This window comes from Peromyscus maniculatus, chromosome 4 (genome assembly GCF_049852395.1).
Source record: "Peromyscus maniculatus bairdii isolate BWxNUB_F1_BW_parent chromosome 4, HU_Pman_BW_mat_3.1, whole genome shotgun sequence".
In the NCBI taxonomy this organism is placed as follows: Eukaryota; Metazoa; Chordata; class Mammalia; order Rodentia; family Cricetidae; genus Peromyscus; species Peromyscus maniculatus.
Genome location: NC_134855.1, coordinates 143,307,293 through 143,331,543, shown reverse-complemented (window position 1 = coordinate 143,331,543; position 24,251 = coordinate 143,307,293). Strand labels below are relative to the sequence as shown.

Below are 24,251 nucleotides of genomic sequence, written 5' to 3'. Positions count from 1 at the left end.
GGGAAATTTAACACACAGTGGAAAATGTGATGTGATGCCAGGGGCAGAGACAGGAATGATGCCAAGGGCTGAAGAGGTGGGGGGGGAGGGGGGCCTCTCCTCCTACAGTTCCCAGAAGCAGGGCCCTGCTTACACCTTGATTTTAGAGTTTTGGCTTTAAGAACTATGTAATAATAAATTTGTTTTAAGCCACTGAGTGTGTGGTAATTTGTTATAGAACCATTAAAAATGAATATACCTTCCAATTCTTTTTCTTCTTCTTTTTTTTTCTTTTTGGCTAGTTTCTAGTGTTTGCAACCACGGACTCGTACTTGTTGCTGTCACTCATAGTTTTCATTATTTGTTTCATTAACTGGTTTCTTTTTTGTGATGCTGGGGACTGAACCCAGGGTCTCATGCATTCTAGACAAGTGCTCTCTCACTAAACTACAATCTCAGCCCTTTTTATTTTGATCTTACTAAGTTTCCCAGGCTGGCCTCGAACTCACTCTGTAGCCCAGGCTGAACTTGAGATCTTTCTCAGCCTCTCTAATCACTGGGATTATAGGCCTGTGCCACAAAGCCTGATGAGTTACACTTTCTCACCATGTTAATTCCAACTGGATTCCTGTCCATGCAAACTGCTCTGGTTGGAACTACCACAGACAAAGCCTCTGAGGATGTGGTCTCTAAGTTGTTCCATTTTATTGGTTGCCCACTCTCCCCCGTCACTCAACAAATCCGGCAGCCAGCTCCAGGCTAGCAGAGGCAGGTGTTTGGGCACGGGTCTCTGTTTGTGTAACACTTTCCACCAAGGCACCGGAGCAGCAGAGAGCCACTGCATTGCTGCTGGGATGGCAGACAACCTGCAGCAGACATTTACACCCCCCCCCCCATCTGCCCCCAAGCCACGTTTAGAGTTCTGTTTGAAGGATCAGAAAGTCTGGTGTGTGTTAAGCCAGGCCAAAGGAGCGTGCGGGAAGCTTTCCAGTCTGTCCCTCAGCTGGGCACAGCTGGACATAGATGTTAGGAGGCAAGTATGCTGGAAAGACGATTAACATGGTGAGCTCCTCCCCAGAGGCCTTTTGGCTCAGCTCCTGTGTCTGCCACAGTCCAGAGACTGGGAATCCATGTGTTGGGCGTCTGTTGTGTACTCTCTTTGGAATACTCTTCCCTGGAACCCATTTACCATTATCAGAGCAGGTTAGACTGTCTGTCACTCAGGAAAGCATTCTCTGATGGTCTCAGGTTACGGACTCTGGTAGAGTACACATGCTCCTGGTTTCCTACCTAGTAAAGTTAACTGTTATGAAAGTTTGTGACTATTACATTTGAGTCTGTCTCCCCGACTAGTTCCCTTATTAGTAGAGGGACATTTGTGTTCTCTACCATGACTACCTCTTGAACCTGGTAAGCAGTCAGACAGAGGTCCAACAGCCAAGGCAAATCTGACAAGGTCAGAAGAGGGTGGAACATGATGGCTTGTGTGAGAGGGGACAGAGGAGAAGCTGTGGGACACTGTGGACACTGGAGAGTGCATTCCTCCTCCAAAGGCATTGGAAAACGTCTGAAATAGACTAAAATCATCATGCATCTGAAAGCAAGGTAGGTCACATGGGAAGCCTAAGCTTAAGGCTCTTCCAATAATGATCTGTTAAATAAGTGAGTGACAAACCATGATGGAGTCATTGTTAAAAGTTCCCAAACCAAAGCAGGGCTGGGGATGGACTGCCCTGTGGGCCTCCTTTGCAATGTTGTTCACTCTTTCATTAACAAGGTCTCTCTCTATTTCCTTCTTCCTCCCAGTACCTGGGGCCCAGCAGGCTGTAGCAATTGCTCAGTCTAGGCAATATGTACTAACCTGCCCTGCCCTGATCTTGGGGATGAGCCAGATGATGTCTTCTACCTTGGGGTTCAGTGTGATGGAACAGCTGGGGCCTCAGGGAGGCCCCGATGATAGAGAAATGGGTGCTTGGTTGCAATGTATAAAAAAGTGGGGACCAGACCCCTTCACAACTTGTTCAGCCAAAGGGATAGAAGATTTGGCAGGGGAGTGTAAAAGATTTACCTCTATCAAGGATGATGGGACCAGCACTGGCCAAAAAGGACAAGAATCTCAAACATTTGCCTGGGTGCTACTCATGGCAGGGCTGGAGTTCTGTGTGATGGACAGGGGTGGAAGGGGAGCTGTGGTAGTCAGGTCTTATTGCTGTGATAAAGACCATGACCAAAAGCCACTTGGAGAGGAAAAGGTTTATTTGACTTACATATCCCAGGTCATCGTCCATAGAGGAACGCCAGGGCAGGGATTCAAGGCAGGAACCTGGAGGCAGGGGTTGAAGCAGGGACCATGGAGGAACACGGCTTACTGACTGGCTCCCATGGCTTGTTCAGTTTGCTTATACACCCCAGGACCACCTTCCTAGGGATGGTACCGCCCACAGCAGGCTGGGCCCTCCCATATCAGTCATTAGTCAAGATAATGTCCCACAGGCTTGCCTACAGGTCATCTGATGGAGGTGTTTCTCAGCTGAGGTTCCTCTTCCCGGATAACTTCAGCTTGTGTCAAGTTGACAAAGACCAAGCAGGACAGGAGCACGCACAGCAGCCCTCTGCCACCAAGAGCTCAAAGCTGAGCTGGTTATAAGTCGGTTCCTCCTCCATAATCTTCTCTCTGGGTCACCAGTTGTGACTGATGGGCTAGGATCTAGTTTTGGGGCCAGGGGTTGGCCACCTTTTCCCAAGCAGGTACAGAGCTGGGTCTGAGTCCCAGAAGGGTCTGTTCAGGTTTCTGTATAAGTCAGCCCTAGGAAGTAGTACTGAAGACGGTTGTGCTATGGACCCTACAGATTGTGTAAGGACTTAGCCTCCAGCTCCTTCCTGAGACTTAGTATTAAAAGATGACTTCTTTATAGCAGCTCCGTGACATTCAGGTGAACTTCAGTTCCCTCATCTGTGAAATGGGGATAATTATCTGCCAGCACAGGGCTAACGGGGCTCATATAGAGGCCATCCTCTTCCTCCTCTTGGTGCGTATCTACTTCAAAGGAGGTTGTTGTGTACTATCATCCTGCCTCGGGCTTAGGTCTCATTGCTCAGGTGGATGACTCCCATACAGAACTTAAGCAGGGGAGGAATCTGCTCTATTTGCTGACTCTGAGGCTGTGGGGAGGGAATGCAGAGCCCTGGTTTTAATAACTCTGAGGTTTTGCAGGCTCACTGGGGGCCTGGGTCTCCAGGTCTGTGGACCGCCCCTCCTGAGAAGTCTCTCGAGATGTTTCCAGAGACACCTCTGATACCCCGTCCACGCTGCTCAGCAAGTCCTCAAAGGAACGCTGCCCGCTGCTCCGCACCGCCGCCTCCAGTGCCTTCTGGCGCCGGTAGAAGTGGGAAAACTTGTTGAAGATGATGGTGATGGGGAGCGCCACCACCAAGATGCCACCTAGGATGCAGCCTGAGGCCGCCAGCTTGCCAGCCACAGTCTCGGGCACCACATCCCCATAGCCCACTGTGGTCATGCTCACGGTGCCCCACCACCAGCAGGCGGGGATTGTCTCAAAGCCCACGTTTTCTTCTTCCGCGGTGTAGGCCACACCCGAGAATACTGACACACCCACGGCCAGGTACAGCAGTAAGATGCCCACCTCACGGTAGCTGTGCTGAAAGAAAATGTGTGAACGCAAGTCAGGGCTATCTGGACTTACATTCTCGGGAGACGCAGAGGCTTACGGGGTATAAAAGAATGTCCAGCATCAAATGGTAGAACTGATGGCAAGACCCTGACTCTGAACTGCACTTTTCCAACTACACTAAGCAACAAGACTCCCCGTGATTGAACGCAGGCCCAATTTCTGTGCAGATGGTGCCTGCTTGGCCACACTGATTAGCATCCTGGTGTTTTTTATGCACTCACAGAACCAAGAGAACCACAGTTTATATTTCATAATGCAAAGAAATGGTTTCGTGTATGTTTGAATTGCCCTATAACATTTCTGACAAGTATAAAAATATTGTCTACCCCACAAGGAAACTGAGAGGAGATGAGTTCCCTAAGCTATCTAAAGAATAAATGCACTTGTTTATTGGTGCCTGATTTTCAAACAAAGCAGTTCTGCTCGCCTTGCCCACCAAGGGAGTACTAGGTCGTCATAGTGGGCACAGGCTGGCATGCATGCACACAGGCCAGGGATAAGGCTTAGTATTTATCTCACAGAACATAAGACACCCTCCTCCCCAATGAAGAATTATCTGTCCTCAAATGTCACCAATGCTGAGAACCTTTTCTACAGTGGGGTCTCTCAAATTATAACATATAGAAGAATTATGTAGGGGGTCTCTTTAAAAGCTAGAACTCAGTTAAGTAGGTCTGGGGCAGAGCCAGAGATTCTGCCTTTCTGGCAAGCTTTGAGGAAGCTGTTGATGGTCTGGGACCTCACTTTAGTAGCAACCCCCTCCCCCCACCCCACGCCATGCTATGTTACACCTGTGTCTTGACTCGCACAGCTCTGGTTATCACTCTTCTTCCTCCTTGTGGACAAAGCTAGGAGCCTCAAGCTCTGATTCTCTGCAAAGTAGGAAGGTTTGGGGGGCATAAGGCTCTTCCCTAGAGTGACTCTGAATTAAAGGGGTCTGGCTAACATATTTCCCCGTACCTGCTTGGTACCCGAGGGTTCTTCCCAGGTCACACACCAGTGGCTAGTATCCTGGCTGCCCTGCGTTATTAGGACACACAAGATGCTGTGTCATCAAGGGTGGGAGGGACTTGTGAGTGCCTTTCTGGGGATCCTTCACAGGGTTGCCTAGGGCTTGGGAGAGCACAAAAGGCTGGAGCTGGGCATGGCTGGCTTGTTCTCTGGGGTCCACCACTTATTAAGGAGCCTCCCACGAGTCCTATCACCTCTTAGAATCTCAGTTTCCACATCTGTAGTGACAGTACAAGCTCCTCAGTGCCCTCGGAACAACAACAAAAGAAACAAAAACATGGGTCCAGAGTCCATGCCCCTCAGTACCTCAAACCCCCAAATCTCCTCCTTCTGTGTCCCCTCTGCTGACTTTCATTCTGTTCCCTTATCAGATTGTGGTCCAAGTTGTTCATGTTGCCTCCTTTCCTGAACCAGGCTAATTTCACCCCCTGAGCAGGGCCAGTGGCCAATAAACTGCAACCAGGCTTATAAAACAGCCTTACCACCCCCAGGATCTTCATTTACGGGAAGAAAATAAATTATAGCATCTTCCCAAGGAAATTGTCCTAAGGACTAATCAATAACGAATGTAAAATTGGCACAGAACACTCATCCTATGCATAGTAAGTGTTAGCTCTAGGCTATTTCTAGGCTGAGTGACCTGAGACTACTTGTGCCTTCCAATGATGCTAGGGGAAAGGTGCCAAAAGAGAAGCCAGTTAGCATCCTGCTTTGCATATTTTTTGCGCTGTTTTCCTCGGTATTAGATAGGTACATCAAAAGCCCTTCCTCTTTTTTCCCTCTCTTTCCTTCTCTCTCTGTTTCTCTGTCTCTCTGTATCCCTGTCTCTCTCTCTGTCTCTCGGACAATAGTGGTTCACTTTAATTTTTAAAAGATTTATTTAGAGTTATGTGTATGCTTGTGGCTATATGCATGCGTGTCTGGGTGCCCACAGAAGTGCTGGAGCCCACTGGAGCTGCCGTCAGAAGTGACTGCCAGTCACCTGATGTGGGTGCTGAAAACCAAATTTGAGTCCTCTGCAAGGGCAGAACCTGCTCTTAACCACTGGGTGATGTCTCCAGTCCCGTGGCTCACTCCATTTTATTTTCTGTATTTATTTATTTTTATATGTTAATTTTTCTGTATTCTTCTGGGGACATACAGGTAGCACCAAGCCTTTCTTTTATTTATTTACTTATATATTTTTTTGAGATTTATCTTTATTTGCATGTAGGGGTGTTTTGCCTGCATGTGTATTTGTGCACCACATGTGTGCAGTGCCTGTGGAAGCCAGAAGAGGGCATCAGATGCCCTGGAACTGAAGTTACAGACTGTTGCGAGCTGGGTGCCAAACCTGAATCCTTTGGAAAAGCAGTTAGGGCTCTTAATCGAGTTATCACTCCAAGTCCGGTAATCTTCACAAAGTCATGGGGTTAGATCAGGGTGAATATGAATGTATATCTGGCCTCTTGCCTTATGCCTGGCTCAATGGGTAGCAGGTAGTCCTGGGTGCCTGTATTGGCAAGGCTACAAATGCAACAACTAACCCACCCTGCCCTACATCTTCCCTCTGCTTCAACCCGGCCTCAGTCATCCTACCTTGAGTGTGGCGCCCAGAGAGCGTAGCCCAGTGGAATGGCGTGCCAGCTTGAGCACACGGAAGATGCGCATGAGGCGGAACACTTGCACCACCTTGCCCAGATCTCCAAGCGCCGCGCCAGCCAGCAGTGTGAGATAGAAGGGCAGCACCGACACAATGTCGATGAGATTGAGCGGGTGGCAGAAGAAGTTGCGCGTGCTAGGAGCCAGCAGCAGGCGCGATGACACCTCGAAGCTGAACCAAGCGATGCAGAAGTACTCCAGGCGGCGCAACACCGGGTCATCGCGCACGTCCTCTGCGCTACGACCCGCGGCCACTGCCGCCACTGCTGCCGCTGCCTCCCGGGCTTGGTACTCCGGCAAGCTGTGGATGCACATGGCTGCGATGGAGGCGAGCACCACGCCGATGGACACGCAGCTGAAGAGCTTGCTGGGCAGCGAGTAGCCAGGGTTCTCCATGGTGAGCCAGAGGCGGCGGCGCAGGCGACCGCAGCGGGCCATACCGTAGCGCGCCAGCTCCCGCTGCACGTCGGAGATCTCGTCGGGGCATGGGTCCACGCTGCTCGGCGCGTCGCTGTCCTCGTCCCAGGCACGAGGCCGCGTCACCCGCCGCTCCAGGTAGCGTGCGCGGCAGCACGTGGCCAGTGCATTCTCGCCCAGGCCCCAGTAGTCGGCCTCCTGGCCAAAGGCGAAGACGCACAGCTCGTCCAGCACGTGCAGGTGGCCAGTGCGGTAGAAGTGCAGCAGGCCGAGGAAGAAGCCCGGGTGCCGATCGAAGTAGAACTCGCGCGTCGCTGCGTCGTAATCATCGCACAGGCGCCGCGCCTGCTCCTCGGACGCCGCCGCCTGTAGGCGACCCAGCCGTGTGCCAGGGAAGCGTGCTAGAGCGCGTGCGCTCAGCAGCCGCCGCACTCCGCCCACGTTCACACGCAGCGCCTCATCTCTTGGCCTCCAGGGCACCCGGGAGCCCGGCCCCGGGGATTCACTCACCATGGCTCAAGTGTGCTGCCCTGTGGGTTAAAATCCTTGGCTCCATCCACCAGATGGGGTGCTGGAGACTGTGTGAAGTGCCAGGCATGCAGTAGGCGCCCAGATATGGAATGCCCCTTGAACTGAAGTCAGGCCTGGGTCTGAATATCCTTCAACCCCCGACTTGATGACTTTGACTAAATCACCCATCTTCCCGTCTATTTCCTCCAGGGCACAAAAGATGGGGAGACCTACCTTAAAGGGCTTTAGAAGCGGTAGGATGGCGGGATGGCCTGGCATCGGCTAGGCGCTAGTGTGGGACATCTCTCCTCTTCCTGGACAAGCTTGGGCTTAGGAAACCAGATGTGTATGGTGGCTCTTCTGAACCTCAGTATCTTCCTCTGCAGATGGGGTTAGTTAGGGCTTACTACCCAGGATTATTAAGAAAGTCAGTTGGGAGACTCTTGATTCTCAGATTGTGTTCCCTGAACTAAGAGCATCTTCATCACAGGAGTTGGTCAAAGTTGCAGTCTCAGTCTGCCCTGAGTTTGATGACTCAGAACCTCTGAGGTGGGAGCCTGCACGCTGTATTTTTATATTGTTTTATTTGCTTGTTTGTTTATTATTTATTTGGAGACAGTCTCACCATGCAGCTCACTCAGGCTGATATCAAACCTTTGATCCTTGTGCCCCAGTCTCCTGAGTGTTGGGATTCCAGACACCCCAGTGCACCCGGCCAGTCTGTTTTTAAGAAGCCTGGAGGGTGATTCTAACACATGGTCAGGTTTGAGAGCTACTGGTATAGACTTTGTAATAATATGCCTGTGGTGTCCTTCAGACCCGACCTTAAACCTTGGTTCTGTGTTCCCTTAACAGTCACATATTTCCTCATAACCTTCCCCAACAGGGATCAGAATATCCACTTGAACGTGTGGGTAAAGTGATTGTGTGGCCTAATATTGTTTTCAGGCTCACAGAAAGTTTGTTAAATTATCCACCTATGCCACTGTCTTCTGGAGTCAGGCAAACCACAATTTAACTTTATCCTTAATGGACCTGGCCCTTGACTAAAACGTTTCTTCTCTAGACCTTAGTTTCCTGCAGAATACACAGTGCAGACAATAGCACACATTCCAGAGATAGCCGGGGAGGGGGTGGAGGGTGGTGGTGGTCCAGATGGTTTATGGAAACTGTCTGGCTTAGTTGATACTCCAGAAATGCTAGATTCTTCCACTGTCCACTGATCCCTGATCCTGGCTCATCCCTGCTCCATGAAACTGTGTAATCTCATCTGTGCTGAGCGGTCAGTAATGCCTTCTTCCAGGGGATGGGGGTGGAGGGCACACCAAGCCCTGGAGCCCAGATGCCCTTCACTAACACTGGGCTTGGCTTTATGGGCATTGCCTTAGTTGGCTACTGTGCTCTGGGCGGCATTAGCTCTCTTACTTAGAACAGAGAGCATGGCACTGGATGAACTCTTACGAGAATACACGCAAAATCCCTGGTACACAATGGGTGCTCAGTAAACATCACAACCGTGCCCCTTCTTTTCATCAGATCTGGGTTCAGATTCTGAGTTTGCCACTTCCCAGATGTTGAACTGAGTGGACCCATTGCCCTCTTCTGGTTTGTCCCCTGCTTTGGAGTCTGGACCACACTGGAGAGACTCTGAGGATTAGACAAGCTGATGTTTATGGTAGTGCTGCCCCTGGCCCATAATTGGTGCATCGCTGGCATCCTCCACTGACTTTGGCATCAAAACATACAGCTTTTATTCCTCTTCTATCACATGTTAGAAGGGTGATAGAAGGGGATTTATCTGGCACTCACCTCCCTGCTGTATGAATTCAGATAATTAATTCAACAAACATTTCTTGTTAAGACTCGCAGTCAGTCTGACTGAGTGACTTGTTCAAGATCACACAGACTGTCTGTGGGCCTCTCAGGGGACTGGTTCTGCACTCTTGATACTTTCTGTGAGTACCCCTGCATGCTGGCCGCTTCTCTGAGCTCCTCACACACAGCATACTCAGTTATATCCTGACACCACCCAAGTTTTCTAAATCCCATTTTGCAGAATGTGCAAGCAAGACCATCTCTGCCACACTGTCCCTCCTTGGAGGTCTGGGAGAAGGGACTCCAGCACCAGGAATCCCCAGGCCATCTCCGCCTCCCACTCTCCCAGCCACGCCCCTCCCCGAGGGAGGCTCCTTACCTGTCCTGGCCTCCTGGGAGTCCAGCGCGCCTGTCTCCAAAAGGCGCCTCCGGGGCTGTTTTCTGCCCCGGAGGCCGCGCTGCGCCTCACTACTGCGGAGGCCCGGCGGCCCCCTCCTTTCCTGTGTTCCCGTCCCCAGCGGCTGAGGCCGCATCGATCGCTGCCGGGGGAGGGAGGGAGGCCGCGGGCGGCCGGAGGCGCTGGTTTCTATTCTTGCCTGGGATGGATGGGGGCCTAACAGCTGGGAGCATCCTTCAAAGTCAGAGCCTGGAGGAATGGGACGTCAGGGAATGGGGACACCCTTGGAGAAAGGTTTTAAGCTCTGGCCCAGGAATGGCAGAAACCACGATTTGCTTAACTTAGTGATTAATATATGCTAGGCACTATTTCAAGGGACTTAGCCCAGGCATTTTGGACACCAATGTGGCTCTTCAGCTTTTGACTTAATAAGTCACGCCCAGGTACTTGCTCAGACTGTGGAGGTCTGAGATGGGAGGCTGGGGAGGTGCTTCATCTCCTTGGAGCCTCAGCTGTGCCTGCGAAGGCTCTAGCGCCCTCTTCTCTCCAAGTGAGTTGTGAAGCCAGCAACCCATCCTTCTGTCCCGGAGGCTCAGAACTCCCACTCACCTAGAGAATCTGGTTACTTCCTTCCAGGAGGGCTGGGGAGTGGGGCACGAAGACAACCGTGCTGAATACTTAGCAACGCCCATCCTCCAGCATCTCTTGGGTAGCTGATGTGTGTGCTCCTTCACTCATACATCGCAACAGTCACCAATATTGATTGAGCGCCTCCCTTGGGCCAACACGGGCCCATCCCATCCATCATTCAACATGTGAGTGTGTCTGTTGGCTGGATGAGATGTTACTCCTCAGCTGGAGGCCTAAGACTTGAGAAGTACCTGACTCTCTCTAGGTCATGTGGCTGAGGTTTACACCAAGTTTACAACATAGGATGTGAGTCACCTCTGCCCCTTACAGGTTCTGGACCCGGAATGAGGTTCAGCTGGTAGAGTGCTGCCTGTTGGCCATGAAGCCCTCCGGGTTGATATCCAGTACCCCACTGCGCAAACCAGGCCCTGTCGTTTATAGCTGTAACCCCAACAGTCGGCACAAAGGTGGGAAGATAGGAAGTTCAAGGTCATCCTTGCTTGGATGATGAGTTCTAGGCCAGTTGGGATACTAAGATACTACCTGAATTTGTTTGCTTGTTTTGTTTCTGATAGCAGCATTAAAATAAAATAAAAAGAGGGTTGAAAAGATGGCTCAGCAGTTAAGAGCACTGGCTGCTCTTCTGGAGGTCCTGAGTTCAATCCCAGCAGCCACATGGTGGCTCACAATGGTCTATGACTATAGTCCCATGGGAGCTGATGCCCTCTTCTGGTATGTAGACAAACATGTAGACAAAATACCATATATATAAATAAACATCTTTTTTTTAAAAAAAAAAGATGAGTTTTCAAAGCTACACAGAGAAACCCTGTCTCGAAAAAACCAAAAACCAAAAAAAATGAGTTTTTAAAAATAATGTATTTTATTTAACTCAATATATCACAAATACAATTTTAACATGATATCAATAAAGAAATTAATAATGAGATACTTTCTATAATCACTTTTAGGCTAAGTCTTCAAAATGTAGTATACTAGTTGTTTTTTTTTTATTGCAGTGTTACAAATTATCATAATTTCTGCAGCCCCTACCCTACAAATTGGTCATCTCACCATTTCTGTAATCAGAAGTCTGTGAATGGCGTAGACTCTGTACTCATTATGTGTGCTTAAATGTATGTGAGTGTGTATATGTGTGTTAGTATATGTGTGTATATGCTGTTAGTGTATGTGTGTATATGTGTGTATGTGTATACGTGTATTAGTATATGCTATTAGTGTATATGTGTATATATGTGTGTGTTAGTATATGTTAGTATATGTATGTGTATATGCTGTTAATATATGTGTATGTGTGTTAGTATAAGTGTGTGATTGTGTATGTGACTTACTGATTTGCTTCTAGAGTATGGTGATGACATGTCCCTTCTGTGATTAGATTATGTAAGGTTATAACTTCTGTTGACTTTAATGAAGCAAGTTACCGTGCTGGAAGGGCAAGTAAATGAGGGTGACTTCTGGCCACTGCCAGCTGGGTGTCTGGTTCCTTCACCCTCTCAGAGCTGAAATGCTGCCAGCAAAGGCTTGCAAGCAAAGGCTTGCAAGCAAAGACTTCTGCAGCTGAGGCTTAGATAAGACTTCCACCCAGACTGAGTGCAGCTTCATTAGGACTCTATGACCCAATAAGTGTGCATCGTTTAATCCACTTTACTTATGGTGGCTTGATACTCAGCAATAGATAAGGCCTTTGCCACTGGATTCCTGTGTGACCTTGAACCAAGTGTCTTTTCTTGGCTGTTTCTCTCCTTATGTGCAAATGAGAACATATCTCCATTATGGATTTCAGAGCAGGTTAGCACATGCTGTGTCATCCCCACATATAACTTTCCCTGCCCTTTGCTTTCAGGCTAAGTTAGCTGCAGGAACAGAAATGGACTCCGGGTGGCTTCACCTGACTTTTGCGACATAGCTGCTCATAAGCAGCACTGAGGATCAGGCTCCTTGGGACTCCCTCCTCTGCCCTCTGGTGGGGCCCTCCTCCGCTCCCCCAGGAACACTTCTAAATCAGCCTCATCAAATGCCAAGATTCCTACTGGGAACCCAACCAAGACAGTTCTCTAGGTTGTAGGTGTAGCTGCCACCTTCCAGGAAGTGTGAAGGGTTCCTAGGGGGAGGGGCAAAAGGCTGGTTTTGTCTCATGAGTGGGATAAACAATGGTTTTCTAGGAAGGCCTTCCCAGTAGACTAATTTCTGCTTCTGACTGGTCAGTCTTGAGCCACATGGACATCTCTAGCTGGAAAGAAGCCAAGAAGGGAAAAAAAAGCTTTTAAAGTTAATTTAACTTTTTAAATCAGTATAGGATGTTATTAAAGTACACAAATGTACAGTTGTGGCTGAACTAGCATTTCAAGTTTCTACCTTTGTGTTGCCCTGGGCAATATGTAGAACGTCATAAGCATTCCAGTAGCTGAGAGGTATGGACAACATTTCTAACTGGAGACACTATTGTTGGGAAGGAAGGAGGGGAGAATGGATGATTAGCATGTCACACTTTGCACTAAAACTCAGGGTTTGGGCTTGGACAGCTTCCAGGATCAATTAGGCCTCTCATGGCCTCCAATAGCCTGGCAGGCCTTTGCGGCCTGTGTATATCATCATGTAGATTCCTCACTGGGCCTTGATCTCATCCACTAGAGTGTGAGCATGGCCTGTAGCCTAAAGTAAGTGCTCAGCAAACACAATTGGGAACAAGATTGGCGTTTGTAAAGGAACCAGGTGCCTGGCATGCCAGGAGACTTTCCACAAGGGTGGGGGAGAGAGGCTGTGGGTTTGCAGCAGCAGTTAGGCAGCTGAGGACTGAGGAGACACTGTGTAGACAAGGCTAGTCTCCAAGAAGCAGATGGTGAGTGGGCCAGGAACTGGCCTAGAGGGATTGCATGGCTATAAGCCACAGCCTGTGACCTGACCTCCGGTCACTCCAGGGACCGAGCTCAGAATCTGGAACCACGAGAGAGCCATGGGACCACTGGTCTCCAAATTTTAGCTGGTTTATGTGGGAGCTTCCTTCCCGGACCTCTGAATTTTCATCCTCTTCTCCCTCAAGAATAAAACCCAGGACAATCAGGTGTGAACCAACAGGCCTCTGATGTCTATGATTGAGCCTGTTCACATAACCTTCTTGGAGCTGGGCGAGCCTCGTTTTTTTCATCTGTGGACACTGTTATTAAAGTGTCCACCTACTGTAACAACTTAATAAAGATATAAAGAATTGGGACCCAACTGTTCCAGGTTGAATCCTAGCTCTAGTGTGTGTGACTCCTTTGGCTTTGTCCTAATTAACCTCTTTGTACCTCAGTTCTCTTTGTGAAACAGAGAGAAACCCAGTAGGTCTGTGAGGATTCAGTGGGATTGATTGTCCACGTGAATGAAGGGATATGGGGCACAGGGTGGGTACTCTGCAATGTCTGGGTTTATCGTTGTCCAGGGAAGGAAACGCTGTAGTTTAATTCTGACAGCATCACCTCCCATCACCTCCCAGCTAAGAGCTTGGGACAAGTCATTGTCTCAAAGCTGCTACTCCCCCATTGTCAAACAGGAGTCCTAGTATCCACTTTCTCCGGGTGATGGGGTGAATGATGTCATAGTGTTTTAAAGTAGGGAGCCTAGGGTGGGCACTCACTCTGGACTAGCTAACAGTCCGTTTCCAGCAGGCTCTTGCCATGTCACCAACAGCCCCATAGTCCCTAGACGTCCTACCACAAATACTGTTTCCCCTCACAAGTGTGAGGCGTGGCTGAGGCAGCTCAGCTTTAGGCTAGTGGCTTCTGGATGAGCTCTTCTTGTGGCAAAGGCTGGAAGCTTCCAGAAGGATGGAGGCTTGCTTGGTTAGTTCTACCAAGCAGGTTCCCAGCTAGGCTTCAAACGACTGGAGTGATGTCTCAGCTCCTCCTTCTGTTCCTGTGACGAAACACTTTGACAGATGCAGTGGGAGAGACACAGGGTTTATTTCAGCGCACAGTTCAAGATACAGTCCTTCATGGCAGGGGAGTCAAGGCAGCTGATGCTTGAAGCAGTTGGTCACATGACGTCTGCACTCAGAAGAGGACGATGAGTGCACGCATGCTTTGCTCGGCTCACTCACTTCGTTTTGTCCAGCTCAGGGTCCAATTCCTAGGGAATGGTCCCACCCACAGTCAAGATGGGTCTTCCCACGTCAATTACCATATCAAGATAATCCCCCACAGGGATGTCCAGAAGCCTGTCTCTCCAGTAATTCCAAATTCTGCTAAGTTGGCAATTTATTTTTTATTTATTTATTTATTTTTGCTAAGTTGGCAATTTATAAACTAACCATTACAGGTAGGACATATACTATCCCCTAGGGAATCTGTGGAAGGGAAGGGACATGGTGGACAGAGACTCTGAACCTCTGTATTATCTGTGTTAATGGGATGGGTGAGGGAACTGAGGCCCAGAAGGAGGCTGAGAAATATCCAAGATGGCACAGATCCCGTGACTCCAGAGAGCTTTCTTTTTTCCCAGGTGTCACCTTGATCCATGTTGTTAGCAACTGTTACTATGAGTCAACAGTTCAGGCAATGGAATCTAGTGAGGAGGGCTACAGTAGCCAGGAAGTGGAACTTGGTCCATCTTCCCCACTGCAGACAGAAGTGGTTGGTGCAGGGCTTGCCTGGGCTACACAGCGGGGTGACAAGAACAGGATCAGGAGAGCCAGAATTCCCTAGTCCACCTCTACAGTAGCCCATGTCCAGCAGACAAAAGGAGGTTCCACAGAGAAAGCGTCAGGGGTACCTCCTTTCCCCTCCTGACAGTCCCGGGGAGGAAGGACAGTCAGGAATTCAGCTGTCTGGGTCCAAGGAATGGATGGATCCTTGCTGGCTCCTCTCAAGAAGCCCCCATTAGGCCCTGACTACAGGCTGGGCTCCGGGGAAATCAAGAGAAGTGAGACACAGCCCAACGGCCGAGACAGACCTACACTACACATGGCATCCCAACCGCTGGAGCGCCTTTCCCTGGATGTGGGACAGTTGGAATGATCTCAGCGAGCGCTTGGCTACAACACGAAACAGCATCAGCCCAGCAGTACGAGGCTCTCTTTTCGCTCCCAACTCTGCCCAGGGAGCTGACTCAGTCAGAGCTCTGCATCTCTGACATCTCTTTAACCCTTGTTAATCTCCATTTATTAAAACAGAGACAGGCTCTGCCTTGGCGGGTGGCCATATCTAGCTAGAATTTAATGGTATTATTTAAATAGAGCATAAATTAAGAGAACTGCTATTTTCATTACAGTTGGCTTCACAATTCCATTCCGTGTCTGACCAGTGATCTTGCAGATCTATCTCACTTACTGTAGTGACCCCCTGCCCCCCCCCCCCCACACCATCCTTTGGAAATGAATTGTTACACCCAAAAGTGGGCCATTTAAACGAAGACATCAAGTAAGTCGATGTACAGGGGGTGCTTTACACAACTGGACACGTTACAGTGTGGTTCTGCAGGGATGGTTAAGATTGTAACAGCGTGTGTTTGGGAAATCCTGCTAGACATACATTTGCGGGGAAGGACTGTTGGAGGTGGGTTTAGGGCTCCGTAAAGAAGGGGCTGCCTGAGTTGGCATTTTAAGTGGAGGAAACAGAATGTACAGGGAGATGTAAAAATGGCTATGAGGTAGGGTGGGAAGCTCTGCGTGACAGGGGATGGGGAGCTGGAGTGATGAGATGTGTCTTTAAGGTCTGCTGTGGACCTTGGCACTCAGGAAGAGAAACCAGGAGGCATGAGTTGTAGGGGAAGAGGCAACAGGCCAGTGTCTGTCAGAAGGTAACAACTGCTCTGGAGAGATGACCTGGGTGGCAGGATCTCTTCCTGGTGGGAACCACACCCGAGGTACAGAGCCACGGATCTTAAGCCGGAATTAGCCTAAAGAAAGGGAAAGAAAGGGTTAACCTCTCTTCTGTAACAGAGTTAGATCCTATCAGTCCAACTCATGATTGCTAAGTCAGGACTCGCCAGCCTCCTTCAGAAGGGCAAACTGATGTCCAAGGCAGCTCGGGACGGGGTCTCCAAGGCAGCTCGGGATGGGGTCTCCAAGGCAGCTCGGGACGGGGTCTCCATGGCACTGCATGCCCAGTAAGAAGAGAACGGAGGGAGCCGGTTTCTCTGCCACGCTAATGGGAGCCCGTGCACCCTCCTCCAGCTGTGGCCCTATGGGAGGCCTCGCTTCTGAGGGAGGTGTCCTGCTGAGACCAGAGCTAGGCTGGAGGGGAAGGCACGGTCCTGGCCCCCAGGAGTGGTACCTTTGCTGGGGTCTCGGCAGTCCCGGCCACAGGCGCCGAGGCAGCATCGCTTCTTGCCTGAGCAGTCGAAGTCTTTGTTACACGTGTGCTTTATAGGACTGAGGCAGTGGAGTTTATCCACGGGGCACTTGCCCAGCTTCACTGCAATACAGAAGCTTGAGTGAGTCTTGCTTGTGCCCGCTAGCCCTGGGGCTTGGGGCTTGGGGCTTGGGTGGTCGGCACAGTGAGGGGCCATTTACCTGAGACCCTGGGGACACACTGGCGGAAACAGGCTCTGGAGCAGCACTTCATCGACGAGGGACACTGATGGTCATTCATGCACTGGTCAGGAGTCACCTTGAGGCAAGGTCCGTCGTCCGGTGGGCAGCCCCCCAATTTTTCTGCACGAGAACCCTCACATCACGTAACCAGAGGCAGCTCAGGGTTGTGCAACAATCACTGACTTGGGGATCGCAGGTTCTAACCTCCCTGTCTCTTATTTCTTGCTTGCCACCAGGATGAGTTTTATAGTTTTTCTACCATCTAGGGCTAATTTTGACATTCACGTGGCATAACAGATAGGAGAAAAATGAAATTAAAATCTCAAGCTACAGAGATCACTCAATTGAGAATTTGATCCTCAAAACCCATGTTAAAAAAAAAAAAGTGTGGGGGTAGGTGGAGTGGGTGATGGGGTGTGATATGCGTTTGTAATCCTAGCCCCTAGGAGGTGAAGACAGGTTGATTACTGGGGCCTGCTGGCCAGCCAGCCTGGCCTACTAGATGAGTTCAAGGTTAATGAGAGACTCTGATTCAAAAACAAGGTGGGAGTCACTTGAGACATAACACTCTAGTCTCCCTCAAGTTGTCCTCTGGTCTCCATGCTTCCACATATATGTGCATCTGTCCACACATATGTGCAAACATACATACCGATGCATTCACACAGAGTCTCACCTGAGACAATAAGACTGTGCCTGGTCTGGACCCTGCCCATCTGCACCTCCTTGGCCTTATCCTCTGTCACCTCTACTTTCCTGCTCACAGGCTCCTGAGCTGCTCCAAGGCAGCTCTCTCTGCAAGGCTCTGGCTTTGCCTGGTCCCGTCTTCCACCCTGGCCACTCGATCAGTTTGTTGATCTCAGTTGAAACATCACCTCTGCAGAAGACCCTGCTGCTCTGAGCCCATGGAGCCAGGTCAGCACTGGGGTGTGTGCCTGCAGCTGTCTGTCCCTCTCATGGGCTAGAGGCTGAGACTTGTCACCTCCACGAGCACTGCACAGTGCACAGCACTCGGGCTCTAATGGCCATTGGGAAGAGGGGCATTTGAAGGGAGGCCCAGTGTTGGGTGTGTGCCAGCTACTCACCAACGAGGCACTTCAGATTCGGGCATCAACTCTGTCTTTGAGCCTTTGCTCCTAACAGTTCTAGAATGTTCTGTCCTGGAGTTGATCTAATTAGTCTTCTTGTGATGTCACATACAAGTTGGAAATCCTACTCGTTGACACATTTTCTATGAGTTACACACACACACACACACACACACACACACACACACACACTCACGCATGCACACACACACACACACACCACTCACTATATCCATTTGGAGGGAGAAATTAAAGCCCCACAAGGACGGTGACCCGCCTACCCCAATGCTGGCCTAGGCTGGGACTCTCAGGGTCTGGCTCCCTTTAATCGGTTCATTCTGCTGTGGCTACTTATAGGGTGGGGCTGATTAAGCTTCAGTTCAGTCTAGTATCATGGTTGGATCCATCATGATGTGATCCCGGGACCCTCTTCCAGAAGTTCTCCCTGCCTCTACCCTGCAACCCACCCTACCCAGCTCCACCCACCCACCCACCCACCCACCAGAAGCTCCCCACTCCCTGCTTAGAGTTGAGACAGCTCCATAGGCTCGGTGGGCGTCAACCTTCTTCTTTCTGTCCCTGCCTGGGCACTGGCTGTGCACACAGTAGGTGGTCCCTTGCAGGCCTGTGGTCAGCTTTAGTTCTTAAACTGATGGTTTAAGCTGAACTGCTGCCCCCTGCTGGACAGCTTAGCCTGGGAGGGAGCACACATTCTGAGGATTGTCTTCCTTGGGACAATGTGGATATTTGGGAAGGAAGAAGGGCTGTGTGTGTGTATGTGTGTGTGTGTGTGTGTGTGTGTGTGTGTGTGTGTGCGCACATGCTGGGGCAGGGGGAGGAGAAGGGGGGGAAGAACCTTTGGAGACTATCTACAGGCCAAGATTTAGTATCAAAATCACAAGCCCAGTGCTCAGGCCTCAGACAGTGGGCCAAAAGAAGCTGCCTGGATCCTAAGCAAGGAAGCAGAAACTTCTAGCGGGCTGGGGGTGGAGGGGTGTGCATGCTGGTGGAGTGTAGGTTGCAGGATAGAGTCCGGGAGACCTTCTGGAGGAGGGCACGGGGGTTGGATTCCAAGGACTAGACTGATAGGGAGGGAACCGAAAGTTGGTGTTTTAAGTGGAGCAAACTGTCAGTGCCACAGTGTGGAGGCAGACTCAAAAGCCTGGAGCGTACAGAGAGAGGTGCAGGACTTTGGGTGGCCACACTTCCCAACCCGAGCTCCTTACCTTCCCTCCACACCCAGGTTTCCTACTCGCTGACCCATTTCCATTGAGTCTCACACACACTCCCCCCTCACGTTCTCTCTCTCTCTCTCTCTCTCTCTCTCTCTCTCTCTCTCTCTCTCTCTCTCTCTCTCACACACACACACACACACACACACACACACACACACACACACACACCGTAGCTGATCTTACTGACACATTTTCTGTGAGTCTCTCTTACACAACACAACACAACACACACACACACACACACACACACACACCACAGCTGATGTGTAGACTCCATACCTCTGTAGCAACCATACCTGGGCATGGTTCAATCAATGTATTCAGCTCCACAGATGAAGTCAGACACAGGAGCACGCCTCGCCCTTGATACACAGCTCTCTACCCGTAACTCTACACAACTGCCAACACCCCGACATTCGAAGGAGGAGCATGAGCTCTGTAAACAGAAGTGGCTGAGCTTCCACCTAGACAAACTGAGGTTTTCCTTCCCCGATCCCTGTCACCTTCTGTCGCTGTCTGAGACTACTGAGAGCCAGGCAGATGTGTCGTGGGAGAGAAACCAGGGCAGGATGGATTGACATGAGTGGTAATGGCAAGGGTGTCACACCTGACCAGGCAGAGCAGGCCCAAGCTCTGGTGGAACCAGGTCTCTTAGCCTGGGTGTGGTGGCAGGACTGCTGGCCACCCCAGTCCTCCGCACATCACCACAAATGTTGTACTTATGGGCATACCTGACATTTCCTCCTGAGAGGAAGGCATGGACCCCGTTTCACAGGGAGTAAGTTGGCGAAGTGAACCTTCTAAGGCACAAGGACCATGATCAGACCCCCTTCTGATGCCATCTTGGTCTTTGGCCTTGGGCAGGTGGTTTACCGCTGTGCCTTGGCTTCTTTATCAGTAAAATGGATAAAAACAGCACTGACTCACTACAACACTGTGATGGTTGCCTGAATCATAGTCGACACGAGGTCTGGCCTTGGAACCTCCTAGCAGCCTTCTGCCCTCAGCCAGGGATCTCCAAGCACCATCCTCCCCAAACCAGCTCATGCCCCAGGCAGAGACCTGTGCCTCTCAGAAGGGCGTAATCCACGGTAAAAGGAAGGGGTGCCATGTAGAAACGGCTCTCTTCATCTACCTGCCATGCACAGGCTTCCCCAGCCCTGGAGGGGCCTTTCCACAAAAGCAAGGCCAGCTCTGCAGAAGTGAAGGTAGTCAAAGCATTCTAGCCTGGGGGTGGGTGGTGGGCGGGGGGAGGAGTGGCCTCCCCCAGACAGGGCGGCCCCTGTGTGAGAACACCTGTGTGTCCCTCGCTGTCAACACACCGACCTGAGCTTTGTGGGAAAGGCTCTGACACGGGGGAAGGAAGAAGAGAGGCAAAGCAGAGATGTCTCCCGTCAGACCCCAAATCACAGGGGCCACATTCCTTACTAACTCCCAAGTCCCTTCTACAGGTCCCTGGGTGTCCAGAGGAGGCTTACGCCCGTTAACGCAATCAGAACGGTAGGTATGCTCTCCCCTCTACAGAGAGACGCATGGATGCATGCGGACATGTCCATAAGCTCAGACACACTAAGCGTGTGTGTATAGACAGAGCTTTGCTCAGTCAGGAACAAAGGCACATATGTGCCCAGAAATAGGTGTATGTCCTTGAAAATGTTCAAATGTGACTGTAGGCACAGGCAGGCATGGAGAACGTGGCTGAGGTCGTTGACAGGTGAAGACACAAGCATGAAGAAGCATGATGTACAGATGAAAATTCAGGTTCCTGGGAGCACTGAAGCGTGTGGAGAGACAGACAGACAGACAGACAGACAGACAGACAGACAGACAGACAGACACACACACACACACACACACACACACACACACACACACACGTCACTGACTCTCCCAAAGGCCTTCCTCTCCATAGAGAGGAAGAAGCCCCCCCCCCCCCGCCCCCCCCCCCCCCCCGGCCCCCTGGAGCAGAGGGACTCACGACACTCACCTCCCTTGTTCCTGCACCAGGCCACAGGCAGCTGGGTCTCCAAAGCCAGGAGGACTACCAGGAGGAGGGAGCTCTGGAGTCTCATGTTTCTTTTGTGGCACCCAGTAAGCTCAGGGCCCAGAGGCCCCAAAATTAACACCTACAGCTCCAGGGATGCCAGAGCAGCTGAGTCAGGGGAGGAGGACCAGAGGACGATTAGGGTGGCTTGTGTTTCCCTGATCTCGTCCCCACCCCGCTGCCTGATATCTTCAAGGCAAGGGGTGCTTGTGCAAGAATTGAAGGCCGAGGTCCTTGTGTGGGGACTGGGATCTAGTTCTGCCTGTATTGCTGACTTGGCCTCTGAGCATTGGGCAAGTCTTGCCGTCTTTGGGCCTCAGTCTTCTCATCTGTATCGTGGGGAGTGCAGGAGGGGTTATAAGGAAAGCCACACACGGTGACTTTCCTTTAAGGCAGTTCAGCTTACATGGCCGGCTCTGCCTGGGAACGTAAGCCTTGGCCACCTCCACCCTCTGACGACAGGCATCTGGAACATCTGGTACAACAGGCCAGTTTATTGTGCCCAGAGATGCATAAGGAGATGGCACTGAACTTGTTGTGTGAACATGCTTACTAAGTATTTAATTCTTCCATTGGTTTCCTTTGGCCAGTTCCCAGCTTGCTTCCCACTGCCTGTCCAACCGGTACTGGAGATTAAACCCAGGGCCTCTCACACGCTAGGCAAGCATTCTACCACCGAGTTGCGTTCCTCACCCCTTTAAACATTTAAGTTTTGAGACAAGATTCCTAGCCTGGCATTGTCCTTGCTGATCTGTTGCCCAGTCAGTCCAGACTTAGGATGTTCCTGCCTCAGTTTCCCCGAGTGGCTTTGATTACAGGCGTGCACCACCAGGCCCAGCACAGCCCCTTCCTTCCTCAACATTCAGTGCAATTTTCCTACAAAGGGAGTTTTACTGCTCCGTAGCATGAGCTCTGCTCGCCAGTCACCCCTGCCTTCTCCAGAATACTGAGGCAGACTCTCTGAACTCACGCCTCCAGGATCTCAATTCCTAAGACTCCAAGCAAAGTCCTTTTTATTTGTGCATGTCCTGAGTTCGGCTTCATTGATGGTGTGCAGGGTGATAGTTTGGTGAGATATTTGGCCCCCTGACTCTCTTAAGGTCTTGAAGCTCCCACGGTGTCTTAGACAAGGGGTAGGAATCAGTTTGGACGGCGAGGTGCCAAGAAATGGGGACAGCAAAGGGCCAGGGTTGGGACTTCCTTCTGGAGAAGTTGGCTCAGGTTGGCATGGTGGATGAGACCAGGCATAGCCTCTCATCTTGGGACCCTGTGGATGGAAGTGAGACCAACATCCTTGGGGAGGTCACTTCCAAAGACATCTAGTGGCATTGCCCTTTGCCTGGGCTGGCATGGCTCTGCAGGGTGGATAGAGCATGGCTCGGGTTTGACTAAATTCTCTAGCTAGAGCTAATGTAGGTGTCATGAGACTCCTGTCCTCCCTGGCCACCTGAGCAAATCACCCTCCTTTCACTTAGCGGCCACACCCTAAGTGTCACACCTGAGATGATGGCTGGGCCCTTGGTGGAAGAGAGTAGCTGAAGTGTGACATCCCATGGGGACCCAAATGGAAACTCCAGAGCACAGTGCTCCATCAGCACTGGGACAATCACGACCTTGCCCCAACTCTCCCATTCGACAGATGAGGAACATGTTAGCCAGATGTGGAATGGACGGCTCCAACAACACACACCTAATTCCTAGGCGACTTCCTGGATCTTGAAAGCAGGAGAACACTTCATGTGACCCAGAGGTGACATTCCAGGGTTTGTCTCACTTACCCAGTCCCAGTCTGGGACGAAGCAGGAAGGCTTGGGTTCAACTTGAATCCTTTATGCTGTGTTTTCAGCCCTCAGGAAAGGAGGGGACCTTGTTGTGTCCAGGCTGATGATATTTTAGGATTCTGGCACGTCTTTTGCTGCTTAATTTTGGTGGGGAAATTTTATGGGCTCCATTTCCCCCAGTTATAAATTGTACACATCCATTGACGACATGCTATCCCAGTTAAGATTATTTTGTAGACATTGTCCTGTGTTGTAAAGTGTTCTCTAGACACCAGGGGTTCAGATGGCAGTGTGCTGCTTTAAAAGACAAGCCCATGTGAGCTGCTCTTTGCTGAAAGACGGGAAGGTTTCTTATCTTTCTTTTTCACAATCCCAGTCTGGAGTTCTGAAGTCACATCTCAGACACTTTTTAAAAATTTGTTTAAACAGAAATATTGGGTCAAAGAGCGTGGTGGATTTCTCCAGGCTGCGGATGTACCTGATCAGCATTCATTTCAGAAGTCAAAAGGAAGAGGAGAACCTCCATCTGTCCTGCATAGACACCTGCCATTTTGTCTGCCTCGTGTGTCTGCCCTTGGTAGATCCACTGCCTCCTGACGCAGCTCCTTTAATTCTGGTTGGTTGTCACATACCACATATTTCTCCTAACACAGGAGAATCCAGATGAGACCACTAGATTTCCGCCCCTCATCTGCCCTCCCCTCACCTGTCTGCCCCTCACCTGCCCACCCCTCACCTGCCCTCCCCTTACCTGTCCACCCCTCTCCATCTGAGTCCTAAGCAGAGAAGGCCCTGCTCACATGAGGACACTCCAAAGTTTGTTGCTGCTGCCCATGGTCAGATAGTTCCTGGGCACACCCAACACAGGATATTTAAAAAACAAAACAAAACAAAAACCCAAACTAAATAAAACCTCCACTAATGGAAGCTTCTCATCTTAATTGGTCTTCCTCAGAATATTGGTGAGAGTAAACATTTCTCATGTTTCCACTTCACTTTGCTTGGAGTATTTTCCTCTTTTGTGAATGGCTTGCTTTCCCATTTTGCTAAATTTTGTTGGATGTCTTCTTATTTTCATTTTTGAGCTGCACAATCATAATTTTTTTTGAAGAGCTGTTTATATCTTAAGGATGCTGTATGTGAGTGGTGATAGAGTGGTGTGTTGGATGTGTGCTGGACAGACAGACCTGGTTTTGAATTTTAGTATTACCAAGTCCTAGTTGATTTGAACTTTGATAAACCTCAGTTGTTCTTCTATAAGATGGACTGAAATAATATTTATCTTATAAGCTAGTTTTGAGAACTGAATAAATTTGATAAATGCTTCTTCTAATTCTCTATTCCAAATGTATTTTCATTTTTTTTTGGACTTGTCCCAAAGTTTTAAATTTAAGGGTGATCAAACCAGCCTTTTCACTTACATTTGCTTTATTTAAATATCTATTTATCAATTCTAGTTATACAAATGAAAATATT

At 50.1% G+C, this 24,251-nt stretch overlaps 2 protein-coding genes across 2 annotated transcripts; both read right to left on the bottom strand.

The window, feature by feature from the left end:
* Positions 1–275: 275 nt before the first annotated feature.
* Positions 276–9,557, bottom strand: Kcns1 (potassium voltage-gated channel modifier subfamily S member 1). The gene is made up of 4 exons (XM_015999119.3): positions 9,445–9,557; positions 7,485–7,630; positions 6,261–7,270; positions 276–3,638 (listed from the first exon to the last, which is right to left on the bottom strand). The coding sequence occupies exons 3-4, from the start codon at positions 7,251–7,253 to the stop codon at positions 3,171–3,173; spliced, it is 1,461 nt and encodes a 486-aa protein (XP_015854605.1). The 5' UTR covers positions 7,254–7,270; positions 7,485–7,630; positions 9,445–9,557; the 3' UTR covers positions 276–3,170.
* Positions 9,558–14,041: 4,484 nt separating this feature from the next.
* Wfdc5 (WAP four-disulfide core domain 5) lies at positions 14,042–21,170 on the bottom strand. Its single transcript, XM_006971008.3, has 4 exons — positions 20,938–21,170; positions 16,607–16,747; positions 16,368–16,508; positions 14,042–15,990 (listed from the first exon to the last, which is right to left on the bottom strand). Exons 1-4 carry the CDS (start codon positions 21,020–21,022, stop codon positions 15,986–15,988), a joined length of 372 nt encoding a protein of 123 aa, XP_006971070.2. The 5' UTR covers positions 21,023–21,170; the 3' UTR covers positions 14,042–15,985.
* Positions 21,171–24,251: the final 3,081 nt, after the last annotated feature.

Bases quoted from the DNA above. Each gene is read 5' to 3' on its own strand.
- Wfdc5 (XM_006971008.3), bottom strand. From the start codon at position 21,022: ATGAGACTCCAGAGCTCCCTCCTCCTGGTAGTCCTCCTGGCTTTGGAG. The intron at 16,748-20,937 runs GTGAGTGTCGTG...GTTCTCGTGCAG, and splicing joins CTGGTGCAGGAACAAGGGAG to AAAAATTGGGGGGCTGCCCA. The intron at 16,509-16,606 runs GTAAATGGCCCC...TCTGTATTGCAG, and splicing joins GTGTGTCCCCAGGGTCTCAG to TGAAGCTGGGCAAGTGCCCC.
- Kcns1 (XM_015999119.3), bottom strand. From the start codon at position 7,253: ATGGTGAGTGAATCCCCGGGGCCGGGCTCCCGGGTGCCCTGGAGGCCA. The intron at 3,639-6,260 runs GTAGGATGACTG...ATTTTCTTTCAG, and splicing joins CTCTGGGCGCCACACTCAAG to CACAGCTACCGTGAGGTGGG.